We start from the raw sequence: 15,528 nt of genomic DNA, 5'->3' as shown, positions 1-15,528 counted from the left end.
TTATAAATTTCAAACGACAAATTTTTGTTTGGATTATGCGCATGCAATATAAGCGCCATCTTTTCATTCGGTTTGTTGTTTTAAAATAATAAAAATGTATGTTTAGCCTTCTTAATCTCGAGGTTTCGGTCGTCGAATATAAATAAAACACAAATTTTCCAATATTTCTTTCTTCTGAGCTCCTATGGTCAGTGATCGTTAGTTTAAGACGATCGGTCTAACAAATAAACAAATTAGTTTTGACACTACTTCGACGCTGTGGTGCAAAAATATCAAAGTCAGTGTATAGTGTCTTTCATTATCTTGAATTCATTTAAATTTTCAGCGTTATCGAGTGGAAGGGGACAAGTTGTAATATTGCGGAAGTAATGCAAGACATTTGCTAAGATAGCAACATTTATTAATAGAACGGAAACAATTTGCACGTCGACCAGGTGCGGCGTCTTGTGCACCTCGTTGCACGATATGGTTTAATCTAGTACGACAAAGCTCGTGAAAGCTCGTAAGATCATAGATGAAAATAAATAATATACATTAACAGAACATTATGTTATATGATGTATGACACATACGATAAAGTATGAACTGTAGTTGTGTGGCGCAATACGATATAACTTTCCGCACAATATCATTGAAAGAAATTTAGTTACTTATTATTGCTAAATAAATAAACACGAAATAATAAGAAAGAGGAGAGGGGGAATGAGAGAGGATATAAATAAATAAATTATAAATATAATTATTTGTAACCTAACTGGATTATATATACATAAAACATAGTAAATTAATTGCTTTTAATAACAGTAATAAGATAACAAAAATATGTAAGAGTATTAACTTCTTTCCTGCTTTTCTCTTTGTCAACGCTTTGGCTAGCCAGGATTACCGAGCCACCAATATTTGTGCAGAACGGAGATTAGATCAATAATTATTTTTACAATAAGTAATTTCTTTACCATAGGATTTTCTAAATACGTGATAAATAATTGGTAAATTATCTTTATCTTGAATCAAACTTATTGAATCAATGTAGATTGTAAATAGTAAACAGTAAATAGTAAAAGATGTCACACGATATATATCCAGGCAAGCCATCAGACATTTACGTTAAAAAAGCCTGATGCGTTCCATTACACTTACGGAGATGTTATACTAGACGTTGGCTTGTAACAAAGTAATTTGGTTTCAAGTAGCAGGCGTAGAATAAGCAGTTATTTTGGTATAAAGGCTTTCATAAATGTCTTTTCAAGCCGGAATTTCGAAATTCAAAACATACTTTTATATTTTAGGTAGATTCAATTGTCCTGCGTAATACAGACGTAACATTTCCTTTGACGTACTATTCCATAAGCAATCTGATTCTTCTTTCGAAGGGATAACATGTTGCATAAGTCTTACGTACTGCTCATATGGACATATTTCACCACATTTGGGAATCGTATAAGTGATCAACTCTTCCGTAACGCCACTCCAGTGTAATATCTGTCAACGAAATTTATAAGATTAGATTTTACATGAACCGTACACGACAAACATTATTTAAGAACAAACACTGGAACTCGAACAGCGCATGATGTTGTATAGAGGGTGACAAGGAGTAAGTGGCCAAATTTTGGTACGGTATTCCACTGTTTCTACGAATAAGAAAAGGTTGTATAAACAATAGTTGAGAAACTCTTCCTTTCCGAGATATACACACTAGACTAATTGTCAGAGGTAGAATTTCAAATATTGTCATCATTTCTTTCGCTAGAAGTAAATGTGTTAGGGCAAGCTTTTTTTACGTTGATATTGAAGGCAGCGTGTTTTATGGTAGATCAGTGGATATCTAAACGTGTCATAATGTCACAGTGAAGAGGCAAGTACTATCAGAATGATTTATCCTGCTATCGAGTGAGCAGATATTCAGTTTGCATATGGACGAGCTAACGGGAACGCCAGAGAATTTTAGCATCTCCATCAGCAGATTTTTTCTTAGAGACGATGTTCGGTTACAAATACTTTTGCTTTGGCGTATCGTAGACTTAGGGAATCTGCATCTTTTTCTCCTGCTACAATTAACCGAAGGCGAAACAGACAAGTTCGAACAACTAAAGTTGGAGATCAGATAATTAAACGCGTCGAAGTGAATCCAAAACTCAGTAGAAAACAAAGTTTTCGTTTAACAAAGTTTAGTTTTTCGTGATACAATACGGCAAATTTTGTGAAAGAATATCACAATATCCTTATCAGATTCAGCAATAATTATAATGTGAACGGTTTTTAAATATGTCGTTAAGGTGAACATTCTGAAGATTCTTTCCTTATACGTGTTACATTCGCTTGGTTTTAGTTTCGAAGATATTAGCAAAAGTTTCTGTTTCGGCGACGGTATGATTTTGATAATCGAATAGCCTCTGTTTTCAATATCATGATTGAAGTGTTTCCGATTTCGAGTAACGGTAATATAACATGAAGCTTAATATGAATTGTACCTGTCTTATTGTTTAATACTTCAACTTATTTCACAGTAGCTTCACAGCGCGACGGCTGAATAATTATCTAACCCGTTGATTCTTCTCTCTTGCGTGAGTTGAAAAGAATTATTGAAAATGAGACGAGTTCGTTTATATAAAAATGAGGAGACCCTGAAGCGTCTGTCTATGACAGAATAAGCAGTAATCGTAACATAAATTGAACTAAAGGCTTTTGCGAATATCTCGGAAACTGAAACTAAACGACTGTAACACGTATAGGGAGAAACTGTTCAGTATGTTGAGCTCGACAAAATATTATAAGGTCACTGAGGTCGGTAAAGTCATCCACTTTCTAAATATTTACCTATACATGCGAGGACAAGAAGTTCTGCCACCGGATTATCAACTACGAGTGATATTTTGTTAATGATATGTACCTGTAAAAATGAATTTGTAGACACGGTCAAGGTGCTACTGTCGATTTTCATAACCAACATCTATATGGATGAATGAAAATCCACACGCCATTACCAAAAGTGTCCATATCCCGGAAAGGAAGAGTTTTCAAAGTTATACTTACGTGATCTTCTCTTATCCTTAGGAACAGTAGAATACGGCACCAAAGCTTGACCATCTATTTCTTTGTCACCATGTACAGTTAATTTCAACACATTTCAAGTAAACTTTTATTTTATATAGTTTAACAAAACGTACCTTAACAAATTTTTGGCCAATGCTGTTTCGTAATGTTTCAACCATAATTGCAGATCCAAAACTGGGGATTTCAGGTTTAATTAAATTGTGTGCTCTGGCAAAAGCTGCGATGTTTATTTCATGCCCGCTATATACATAAATCTTCGGAGACCTTATATCTTTCTTCATATCCATGTTTTTAATGAATTCCTTTAAAAGAAAACCTCCATTTAGTCGCTTCAGTAACGTGTTATAAGATTGAATATCATACTCCAATTTTACAAGTGGCATTATTTTCCTTTGTACATCTTCGGTTGCCCACTTGGGGAGGGTAATGTTCATACTTTTCTGTAATTCAAAAATTTTCAGTAATTGGAACCTGTTCGTTACCGACAATACGACAATAAAATTATGATTATAAAAATGCAATGAATTCTGTATATTTATACTGCGTGATTAATTATTTTATACAAAATTGAATGAAATGTGACATACGAAGACAATTAACAGATTGTAAAAACGTAAAATATATTATGCAGTAAAATTGTATGCGTTGTTATGGTAAAATGTAATTTTCTACAAGAAAAAAATACATTTTTCAGATTCTTTTCTCCGAGTAGCTAAGTTTAATACTTAATCTGCGAATTTTGTTACAATATGTAGGATCATTTACGATATCGAATATTATTACGATTAATATTAACGTAGGATTAATATATTATTGCTAATGTATTAATATACTATAATAATTTTATAGTTCATATATAATAACATAGCCTATAGGATGAACATTACACGGTTTTAGTTGCCTATTTTATTTACGCCTTTTATGTGTATTTTCATACCGGTGAAATTATGAACGCGTATAATTTTTGCGTCATGGTGTAAAAATATTGTGATCGTACTTTTCAGGCGATAAAATAATTAGGAAAAATGTTCATATAAACATTTATGTGACTAATGTATAATTGCAAAATTGTGCAACTGAAAATAAAATAAACGAATAAATCAAAATTTTGAACTGAAGTTAAAGCATACCTGTGTCGTAAAGAGGATGTGTAGTACATAAGTTGAGTAAATCGGATCTGATGTCATGTTTAAACCAGTGTGCATTGCAAGATACTCAAAAAGTCGTTTGTTCTGCGATATTTTCTTCTGAATCAAAGGTGAATTTTTCGTTTTACGATATTCATCGCGGAAACTGAAACAAACATTTTTTATACTATAATTATAATCAAATGAAAAATTCAAGAAAACATCTTGGATACATAATAATAGCTGCATCTGAAATCTGAAAGTCATATTACAATTTGTTATTTGTTCCCCATACAAAATATCCAAATAAAACAAAAATATATATATATATATATATATATATATATATATATATATATATATATATATATATATATATATATATATATATATATATATATATATATATATATATATATATATATATATATATATATATATATATATATATATATATATATATATATATATATATATATATATATATATATATATATATATATATATATATATATATATATATATATATATATATATATATATATATATATATATATATATATATATATATATATATATATATATATATATATATATATATATATATATATATATATATATATATATATATATATATATATATATATATATATATATATATATATATATATATATATATATATATATATATATATATATATATATATATATATATATATATATATATATATATATATATATATATATATATATATATATATATATATATATATATATATATATATATATATATATATATATATTCATATGATATTCATTCTAAGACTGATACAAGATGTCTAAGATATTTAAGACTGGGTATATAAGACATAGATTACGTATGGATATATAAGAAGGGAACTTAGTTCTTAAGAAGTTAAATAACAAGTAAATACGTATTGCCTATTTATTCTGTATTTAATTTCTATCGTTTGTTTAATAACATTAGATATAAATTTTAATTACAAAATATACGCACTATTAAATTCTATAACTTTCTGAATAACTTCAATTATTTTATAATTACCTAGTTTTATAAAATCAAAATTAAGTGCCAGTTTTTGGCAATAAAAGAAACTATTATAAGTAAAATCAATTGGTTACTGGCATTTCAATTATTGTTTTTATGAGAAACGACTTCTTTCATAATACCGACGTTTTAAAGAATATAATATAACATTAATAATGTCAATTTTAGAAAGAAAATCATACATGAAATTTATCCCCTGCTAACAAAACTTCTTAATGGCTAATGTAGACAAAAATTTGATATACAGCAAAGATGTAATTAAACATGAGACTTCAATTTTATTAAAAACACACACCTGCCACGTTCGATGACTTTCTATTTAGAAAGATAGAAATGACCTTGCAATTTCCTTCACCCCTTCACCAACCAAAGAGTCATAATACGCATCCCTTTATGTCAGTTATATGTATAACATTTTGTCACATTGTTTTTCTGTTCGTTGTAATATTATTTCTCCATAGGTATTATAATAAATCAATGTATAATCCTACATTGCGATAGGCACAAGAACGGGAATAACGATGTGTTTAAATTGATTTATATACTTACGCTGCACACCTTATTGGGAACAGTAGATTGTCTACAATTGTCGGCAAGTAATTCGCTGCTATTGGAGATAACAGTATTCGGCCTTCCTCGCTCAGTGTAGGAGGATACAGACCGGCCAAGACTAGCTGCAGAGACATTTTTGTTCGCTCAACGTCCGAACTGTAAGCGAAAACGCTACCATATTTATGACTACCACCCAGAAATGTACTATACCGTCTTCTCAACATTGCGCCAAGACGAAATTCTCTTATTTTCCCAACCTAGATGAAAACAAACAGAATAAAAATATATTACATCGTAGGACTTTATAGTAAGGCTAATTTTACTTCTAACCCTTGCAATTTATTTAAAGAAATGCCAAGTAATGTGAGTTAATAAAAAACATAACGATTAAAGGACTTTTTGTTCTTGATCGGAGACTCTAAGTTGTAGTAAATATTTCCAAGTAATAAATTGCTACCAATGTAGTTATGAGACGTACGATCAATGAAAAAACTGCCTGTTTTCATTACGTTTAATAATATTTTGTAATCCTTTGAATCTTATCATAAATCTCTCCGATATCTAAGCTTTGCTTTAGATTAGATATGCAAGGCGATAAAATAATACTGTAGAATATTAATTTTGCATTTTCTTCAAAGTATTCATGTTCATTTCGATAATATGATAAAAATGTGTAGGGGAAAGAATCGTTCGGCACGATTGTACGTGAAAAGTCCATTACTATTACTATACTTTATTTTAAAGTCATTTTACATATCATTAAGATATAACGTGTACTTACCTCAGTTAATTGACCATAACCAAGCGATTCGTAAATAGGATTATAGGCTAATGTAGGGTATAATTCTTCTTCATTTGGTGTGCGATCGCCATGTCTAAATACCTAAAAATTGTTAAAAAGGATTATTGAAACGAGTACTAAATGTATTGGCATGAAGTATTTTTATATATTAATTTTCACTTTTATTAAAAACATGTAACTGTTCACTGTATTATGTCTTATAACAAAGAGAGGGGGAGGGAGGAGAAGACACGGAAACGCATTGGACGTAAGTGAAAACATTGAACTGCACGAATTAAAACATTTATATTTCCTAAAGATAATACTTGTTTATACGGATCAAGCACATTTCATCCGACATAACAAATGTTGATTCACAATATTAATTGATAATTGTAACAGGTTCAACGGGAGAATATATCCTACAAGGTGCAAGAGGAATCATCTCGGCTCGTTAATTTGTTTCGGATATGATGCATATAAAAAAACTATAAAAGATAATACCCATCGAATTGAGATACCTTCCTACTTTCCCGAAGTCGATATAAAAATTACAATTATATTATATTGTATAGCGCAATTATTTAGACAATTTAAGACCAACACGATGTAGGTGTTTCAATAGAAACACGAGCGCAATAAATGCAAACGAGTTTCTTTGAAAGCTCATCAGAAAGAAATCGTAATGCAAAGTAAAATCATTTCAAAGTATATCAAACAGTTCAAGATTTCCTTATATTACTATGTAAATCACGTATATGTACAGTATGTCCGTTTTAAATGTGTACTTTTTATAAGTATCAGAAATGTAAAAAAATGAAAAAATGTTTCAGACGAAAGTTGAAAGACGAAACTTGTTTGACATCATAGGGAAAACGTAATAGAATATTTTGATCTTTTTTGTATTCTTATTTCCAAAATAACTTTTTAAGATGAAACTACATATTTTTGTATACACCATTCGATTCACTTTTCAATTCTCTAGAAAAAAGCTATTAAAGTTGTTGGGCCGAAAAATGGGCAATTTGAGAGCTATTTTATTTTAACTTTGATCTTATAAAACTTGTTGTATAAAAAACAAGGAAGGACAACGCAGTTGCTTTTACCTTAAAACGTTTAAATCTTTTAAACCAATCATTTTTCCACTTTAAGTACCTAAATACATTTTTGTAGGAGTTAAAAATTCATCGAATGGAGTATAAAAGATGTATAGTTTCACTTGAAAAAATGATTAAGCTTTATACTTACAAAAATAAAGCATGTGTAGACATTTAGAACAGATACACTACATGTATAATGTAAATGCATGTTTGATAAGTTACATTGAAATTGGAATTCTTAGAGTAAAAAATTTGTAAGTAAAATTTAACAGTGTTAGATTAGGTATTATTATGTTAAACTTATTTTACTAAAATTTCCCATAATTCAATTTTATCCAAAAAATGTGTTTAAGTACTCACAATTTGAAGCAACTCCAATTCATAATTTGCTTTTGTTGACTGCACGATCAGAGTTAGGAGGAAAAATATTTCTACGTATACTTTTATACGAATCATTTTTTATATGATATAGAACCAATTCTTAAAATGATGTGTAAGGAAAATTATTAGTCTGTTTTTCTGTAATAGTTGAAGAGCAGTGGTAGACTCGCTTGAGTGAAAGATACTGCCAATTTATCACAGACGCAGTAAAATTTATAACTTATAACTGTAGACAATCGACGGTCCAAATAAATGGAAGAGGAGGGATAAGTCATCGCAATCTGACAACTTAATATCTACATGCTTAACGATCTGGAGATTAAAAATGCTTCCGTATCTCAAGTGAAGCAACGTATGATTACGCATCGAGGGAAGAATTGGATAGTTGCAGAGGTAAATGTATATGAAATGATACTAATTGTCCACATGTGCGTATAACTTTCGGGAGCCTGTTAAATTGTTAGAATTTTCTTAGCATCACTGAGAGCCAGTAGAATATAGTTATAATCTTGTTATAACTAGAACTATACACGTCCCATTTTAAAAATTCTGTTTGATTTTTATTTTTCCAAATGTGAATGTATTATAATGCATACAATCATATTATAACTTTCATTGTTAAAAGAAATATTCATCTCGAAAGAATTAAAACTGCCGTTCGTTTAACAATACAGTAGATCAATAACGATCTGTACGGATGCACATGTTACTTGCACAATAAAAATATCGAATCGATATCGATATGAAATTAGCAACGTACGTATTATAAGAAGAAGATAATATTGAAGAAATGTTTATGCGTAGTGATATAAAATGTATAGTAATGTATAGTAATATAATAATATGTATAATAATAGAAAATTTCTTCGTAGTAACGGACATAATACAAACAGAGAAATACATTGGGTACGTAGGTGCATACAAATCAAAGAAGGTACGAGTGAACTCCACGTAGAAAAATAATTTAAAAAATAAAAAAAGCATCACGTAGCAAAATAGTTTATACCGAATAAAAATGTTATTGATATGATTATATAGGAAGTTGCCGTACTGATGGTACAAATGATGTGGAGGTGATTTGACACGAGAGAAACAAGTTGCAAACATAAAAGGAATTAATTTTGCTTGAGACTCCGTGTTTAAGAAAATCAAATTTGAAAATTTGTTCGGTACATGTGAATACGGCCAATTACTGATTGGATACGAATATACAACCAACAGAAGGTTGAAAGATAAAGAATATAAGTGAAAAATATAGAATACAATTTTTCCGTTTAAGGGCTTATTTTAAAAGTCATTATCAATTTTCGAATTTCACATCTCTTCAGAGACAATTTCGACTTATTGTTACACGCAAAATAATCTCTTATCGATTATTCGCTCCTATCCAGTCTGGAACCAACTAAGTTTAAGTATACTTGAAGAATCTTCAAACTCGATTGTCTCAGAAACGAAACTTGGAACGAAAAAGATTTATTCTGCATTTTCGACTTATTGTTTCATGTAGAAGCGCTTACCTTATTTGTACCGCCAATACTAGGATACCCTGCGTAAATTTAACTTGTAATACATCAATCGAAAGAGCTTCATAGGAAAAGCATTTCGACAAAGTTTTAGCCGCTTACCTCTATTATTTAAGTAGTTATTGACTTAAACATAGTCTACAGGTTTACTGCTTAATGTCTCATGTTATATTTTATATCTATAAAAAATTTGATAAAAAATCTGAGATAGTATAGCCATGGCGTTACGCCGCTGATACAATTTATTCCTTATCGTGCTTGATATATAGTCTGCTAAGATACTCGGCAAAATCTTCGGTGTTCAGCGAGTAAATTCTACGATCAACGATGACAGCTATGAAGATTAGTAGAAGCTAAAAGAATAAATATTAGTTAAGATATTTAAAAATTCACCATTTAATGAAGATAAAACTATTTATAGTTGCAGGTAATCTCATATGATATGCCCATTATAGCAATTATATAAATATAGATAGGTCAATCTTTTTTTAACTAGGAAGCATCGTCTTGAAAAAACTAAACAGATTATGAGATGATAAATATAACAGGTAGCTTCTACTGTAAAATATAATTATCGTCTAACTAAATTTAAATTTAATAACTTCAATAAATTGTGGCATTTTGAAAGCTAGCTAATTTTTTAAAAACAGGTTCTACAATTAAAAAGCCAGAAACGTGACACTATGGCTGCAGTGTCTCAGATTATTTTAGTAATATCTCTTTTCATCTGGATCTTTCAAATACGTTATTCTTATCAATGATTATAATTGATTATGACAGGCATTTATGGCAATCTATCAAATACCGTGCCATAAAACAAATTAGTATCAAATGATCGTGTATTATTTATAGACTAAATATGTTATGTATCATGAAATTCGTGATATATTGCAATTACGACCACATTAAAAAAATAATCAAATCTGAAAACGCAACGATTTCAATATCTGCAAATATCAGTAGATTGCAAATCAGCAATACTGCAGCTAATGAGTACACAAAACAGTGTTATAAAATAATTAAATTCCACTAAATTATTTCTATCTTACAAATCTTGATACGATCAGAAATTCTCAGTAACAATTATAACAATTATTAGTAACAATTATCTGTGGTTTGATTTCAAAATTTTGTGAATCTGTTTTCTACAATTATAGCTTCAGTTCGGGGTAAAATTATATTAGATTTAATATTTTCGTTTATTTCTGGATATATTTATATTATACGTGATGTGTGTGTGTGTGTATGTGTGTGTGTATGTGTGCGTGCGTGCGTGCGTGCGTGCGTGCGTGTGTGTGTGTGTGTGTGTGAAATGCGGTTTATAGAAGTTTACAGGGAAAGTTATAAATAAACGCTATACTCTATTTCGTGAGAAGAGTCAGTTAACGTAAACAGAGGTAAGTGACTAGGAGAGATGGAATTCTTGAAATTGGTATGATTGATACAAAAGAGTTTGTGTTAATTGGTTATATATATATATATATATATATATATATATTGTCCTCGAGTCAGAGGACACACGGATAATTAGCTGCATATTCTTAGCTCGAAAATTGAGGAGACCGGTGAAGAATAGTTATTGTATGCATTTTAGTATGTATTTCTTTATTATAAAATATATTTCCGCCATTATAGTTTTACCGCTAAACTGTTGTAGTGAATTATCACACCCGACAACATAAAAAATGGAGAAAGATATCCTGCGTCATACTCTGACATTACTGACATGAGATAAAACGGAATACATTGTGGCCGGAACTGCCGCACCACGTGACATGGCAGTGATGTCTTTAAGATTGTCATCGAATTAATCTAATGAAGGACTTCAAATGATATGGGTTGGTAATTGTTCGTACTATGTAATTAACAGCTTATTTTTCTGGTTAAGTCTCGCATTAGAAACTTAACAATTATTATTGAGCTTTTATTGTACCTAATAACTATACAAGTTCGTCAAGGCTGATTGCGATAAATACAATATCAATCTTGTTTAATCTAGCTTAATTCTTCAGCATATATTAACAGTAGTAAAACAACGAAGTACATTTATAATAAATTTTTGTATTTAGATCCATAGATTTATATTGAACTTAAAATCTTTCTCGAAATCTAAGTGAAATATTTAAGAAAATAATTAACGAAGAAAGTTATATATTATAATTACATGAATTATAGAAACATAGATAAAAATGTCATATGTTGGCAATAAGAAAAATATATTTAATTTATATAAACATGAAAAAATCCAATTACATTTCCTTCTATCTATTAGATACAACTATACTATATCAAATTGCAGTAAGTTTCGTAATTGAATACAGGGTATGAATATTTATGTAGTTGTAACAACTTCAGATTCCTTATTTATGGAATTAAGGTAATATTATAAAATAACACTTGCACTTACGTTAGATTTGATAGTAAGTAAAAGATTTCTCGTTTATTTAAATATATTTTAATTAAGCAAAATAAAAGGTCTAGTTAAATATCTTTTGATTATTTTTCATTTCCTTAATACATACTTACTTACTTCATTATACAGAAAGCTGGACATGTTCGTTCATTTGTTCATGATAAACATAACCAGACTGATAACCTTCTCAAGAATTATATTAAGATATAAAATGTAAAATTTTCCTTCAATTACGGCAAATGATAAACAATTCGGGATGGTGGTGAGTAACAAGAAAATGTCGGAAACTCAGGCCATGTTTTACCCACCTTCGCTAATGCCTGCTTTTATGGGTGCTTATCCTCCGACAAAGTTGAGTCTTTCCTTGTACGAAGGTGGAAGCATTGGTTATTTCCAGAATTACAGAAACGAAACGTTATCGAAATTCTCGGTAAGCTTGTTTCCAATCTATTTAGTTAAAGCGCATGAAGCGCATGATATTTTGCATGTCTGACTTATTAATTTCTGCGAGATGATACCTAGTGTCATTTCTAAATGTCTAACTGTTTGTTACCGTTTTATTAGTTTAACGAATGTTTATTATAACGTGATTATGTACAATATGAACGACGATTTATTATGTTCAGAAAGAGAAACACTTAAAAGTGGTATGTAATAATTGCAATAAAGAATTACATTTTCAAAAATAGAATATTTTAAGCTTCGCTTTCTTTCCCTCGTTTGTAAATATAACAATGAAAGAAATTATTCTATGTTGATATAGCAAATTCCTCTCATACATTTCATTAACCCTTAACGCTCCAAGAGTGCCTTTCAAGCACCACCGATATGCGGCGCTCTACTCCAAACATATTTTTCAATCGTTATTGGTAATCGTTTACAAATAAAAAATAATACTCCTCAGTCAGTTACAAGCGATCGATAAAGGCAATCAGATCTGAACCTGTTTTATTTTAAACCCATTTATTTTAATTATGTCGAGAAAAAAAATGTGAGGAAGATATGTGTCTTTGTGAGGAAAATATAGATAGTGACGATGACAATTTTGATTTTTGCATCTATAACGATGTAACTGTTGACTTAGAAAGCAGTTATAGTGACAGCAGCGATAGTGATATTCTTGCTCCAGGAAGAAGAAGAAAAATAAGAAAACTTTCATCGAGTGACGGAAGTGCAGATGATGGAGAATTACAGCAAGAGAATCTAACTAAGAGTATTTGTAACGTAAGATCTTCTGATTGGCAGGAAATTTTTAACAAAGATATCATTCCACTACAATTTTGTTACACCATGAGGCTTATCATAGGCCGTGTCCCTAACCGTCGCTCGTGGTACTACAGTGTCGCAGACGGATCGTCTTATAGGACCGGCGAAATATATACAATGTAGTGACAAGCGCATAGTTGTCATCAAGCAGCGAGTTCTAGAAACGTCGATTCGCCTTCGGTCCGTTATTTCATCTACACAAAGAAGGTGGTATTCGTGATCATAGGCGCGAACGGCGACGTGACCCGAGCGTAGTGGGGGTCGTCTCCCAGAGAAGATAAAGAAAAAATCGAAGGGGCAATCAGTATCATTTGAGGATTCAAACGGAATGTATCGAGATGTTCAAACGAATAAAATACAGGTCGCTTAGTCTAACCAATACATCGAGAAATATCATAAAGTCTGGTCGAATTATTGTAACAAACTAATTGTATTCATCGTTAAATAATTTGTGACGTGCTCATTATAATATTAAATATTGTTAAATATACAAGTTTATATTAACCCTGTTAAACTCATCAGTGTTAAAATCATTTGAGCTACTTCTGTTATCTTAATCGAAAAGATTAAGATTAATTCGCGGCGTCGATTATCGGAATCGTAGCGAGAATTTAAGCCTCTCGTTGACGCGTTTTCCTCGCGAACGCGTCTCTCCGGGAACGGTCGTAACAAATTTGAATTTTCGACTGGTACAAAAATTCCTGGTCCGCAGGTACACAATTTATGTGTGCCTATTCAGTACTTTCAATTATGTTTTACTAATGCCGAAAGAGGAAAAGAAAAAGCGTCTTGTTTGTTCACCGAAATGAAGTAATGCGGCAAAAAAAACAAACAGTTTCTACTGTGAAACCTGTGAACGCAAACACGGTTTGCATCCCGATGAATGTTTTAAAAAATTCCATACATTACTCAATTATAATTAATATAAATATTGTAATCAAAATTATATTACTTCTGAGATGAATAAAGATTGTTTTGAATGATTTTAATATTGTTATTTACACGTCATTGTAGCATTTAAGATCTGACATTTAAAAACTTGCAAGTCGAAGTATGATGAGAATAAGTTAGAGCTGCTGGTCGATATTCACAATTAAAGGTCGCAGCGTTAAGGGTTGAAACGCTACATTCTATATTCTATACGTTTGATATTGTTTAAGGTATAAGCGTTATACGTATTTACGTGTATATTGTTTGTAGATGCTACCATATGAGTGGGGAATGCAAAAGACTCCGTATAGTCCACGACCTGATATTGTCGCAGATACAGTGCGACGCAAAATAAATCGTGAGTTAACCGTACTTTCGAATGATATTTCAACAATCGACAATACGCGTATGAAGGAAGTTGATGACCTATTTAAAGTAATACTCTAAATTTCCTTTTTTCACTTTATTTGCATTTCATTTTTTCGAAGAAGACATTTCGCAATTAATTATATTTTCTTTTTAACCAGCTTGGTGCTTTTTTTATCTTCTTTATAATGTTTTCCGCAATCTGTTTAACTCCTTGTTTATTTTATCATAGTTACATTTGAAAGCCAGAAATACAGTAAGATGATAGAACTTGATCGACAATGTCGTCGGTATCGTTTCTTTAATGTTTTTCGATCGAGGAAGAATTTCGAATACGGTAAAATTGCGTCTGTACGAAAGTGACAGGAAACAAGCAGTTCATATAACTGAAACGCATATACTAGGAATTAATTCGTTTTCTCTACTACTTATGAATTCAAATAAATGGAGTATATAGGTATAAACGGAGTTTTACCACAATTCTTCATTATAGTCTTTAATAACAGTACTTAATTTCTGACGTATTTATGAAATCGTGCGAGTCTAAAGTGTTTATTTGCAATACTATTTACTAGTGATTTTAACTGATTGCCTTTATATTGATTTATTTTTAATTTTAGTAATAATGACGTAAAATTATCCACAACAATGAACTCAACTGTGCTATAATCCGACATATATTCTCCAGTGGAGAGGACAAGTCTAAGTTTAGGAAAAACTTGTTTCGTTTAAATAAGATTTAGGAAAAAAGGATGAAACTAAAAATAGACAAAGATAAAAGCGGGCGAAGTAAAATCTGAAAGGAGACAGAGACCATTTGCGTCTGCGTGAAATTACAGAGCGTGTGCGTATTTCTAAGTGTACGCGAAAGCAAAGAAGAAATCCTTGAAAATAGAATAAAAGGGAAAGGACGTGAAACTGGATAGAGAAAGTTTGAGAACGATTCTTTTTTTTTTTTTTTTT

General features: G+C 30.5%; 3 protein-coding genes across 5 annotated transcripts in view; 2 read left to right on the top strand and 1 right to left on the bottom strand.

The window, feature by feature from the left end:
- Positions 1–854: 854 nt before the first annotated feature.
- Positions 855–8,142, bottom strand: LOC100741508 (venom acid phosphatase Acph-1). Its single transcript, XM_003491515.4, has 6 exons — positions 8,047–8,142; positions 6,587–6,688; positions 5,803–6,062; positions 4,188–4,350; positions 3,171–3,497; positions 855–1,482 (listed from the first exon to the last, which is right to left on the bottom strand). Exons 1-6 carry the CDS (start codon positions 8,140–8,142, stop codon positions 1,279–1,281), a joined length of 1,152 nt encoding a protein of 383 aa, XP_003491563.1. The 3' UTR covers positions 855–1,278.
- A 3,943-nt stretch (positions 8,143–12,085) lies between these two features.
- LOC100741388 (protein FAM166C-like) overlaps positions 12,086–15,528 on the top strand; it is a 7,325-nt gene continuing 3,882 nt past the window's right edge. Inside the window, exons 1-2 of one of the 3 annotated variants that reach the window (XM_024369424.2) lie at positions 12,086–12,433; positions 14,470–14,634. In XM_024369424.2, coding sequence (XP_024225192.1) covers positions 12,260–12,433; positions 14,470–14,634 — 339 coding nt within the window. In that variant the 5' untranslated portion in view covers positions 12,086–12,259. Of the gene's footprint in view, positions 12,434–13,280; positions 13,631–14,469; positions 14,635–15,528 lie in introns of those variants that run through there. The other 2 variants (XR_001102458.3, XR_004462183.1) reach the window with 2 other exon arrangements.
- LOC117151988 lies at positions 12,986–14,252 on the top strand. The gene is made up of 2 exons (XM_033322174.1): positions 12,986–13,282; positions 13,944–14,252. The coding sequence occupies exons 1-2, from the start codon at positions 13,006–13,008 to the stop codon at positions 14,081–14,083; spliced, it is 417 nt and encodes a 138-aa protein (XP_033178065.1). The 5' UTR covers positions 12,986–13,005; the 3' UTR covers positions 14,084–14,252.

Source organism: Bombus impatiens, unplaced genomic scaffold, assembly GCF_000188095.3.
Source record: "Bombus impatiens unplaced genomic scaffold, BIMP_2.2 scf_0577, whole genome shotgun sequence".
Classification (NCBI taxonomy): Eukaryota; Metazoa; Arthropoda; class Insecta; order Hymenoptera; family Apidae; genus Bombus; species Bombus impatiens.
Note: the sequence above shows the minus strand (reverse complement) of the source record. Positions and strands in the feature narration are given on the sequence as shown.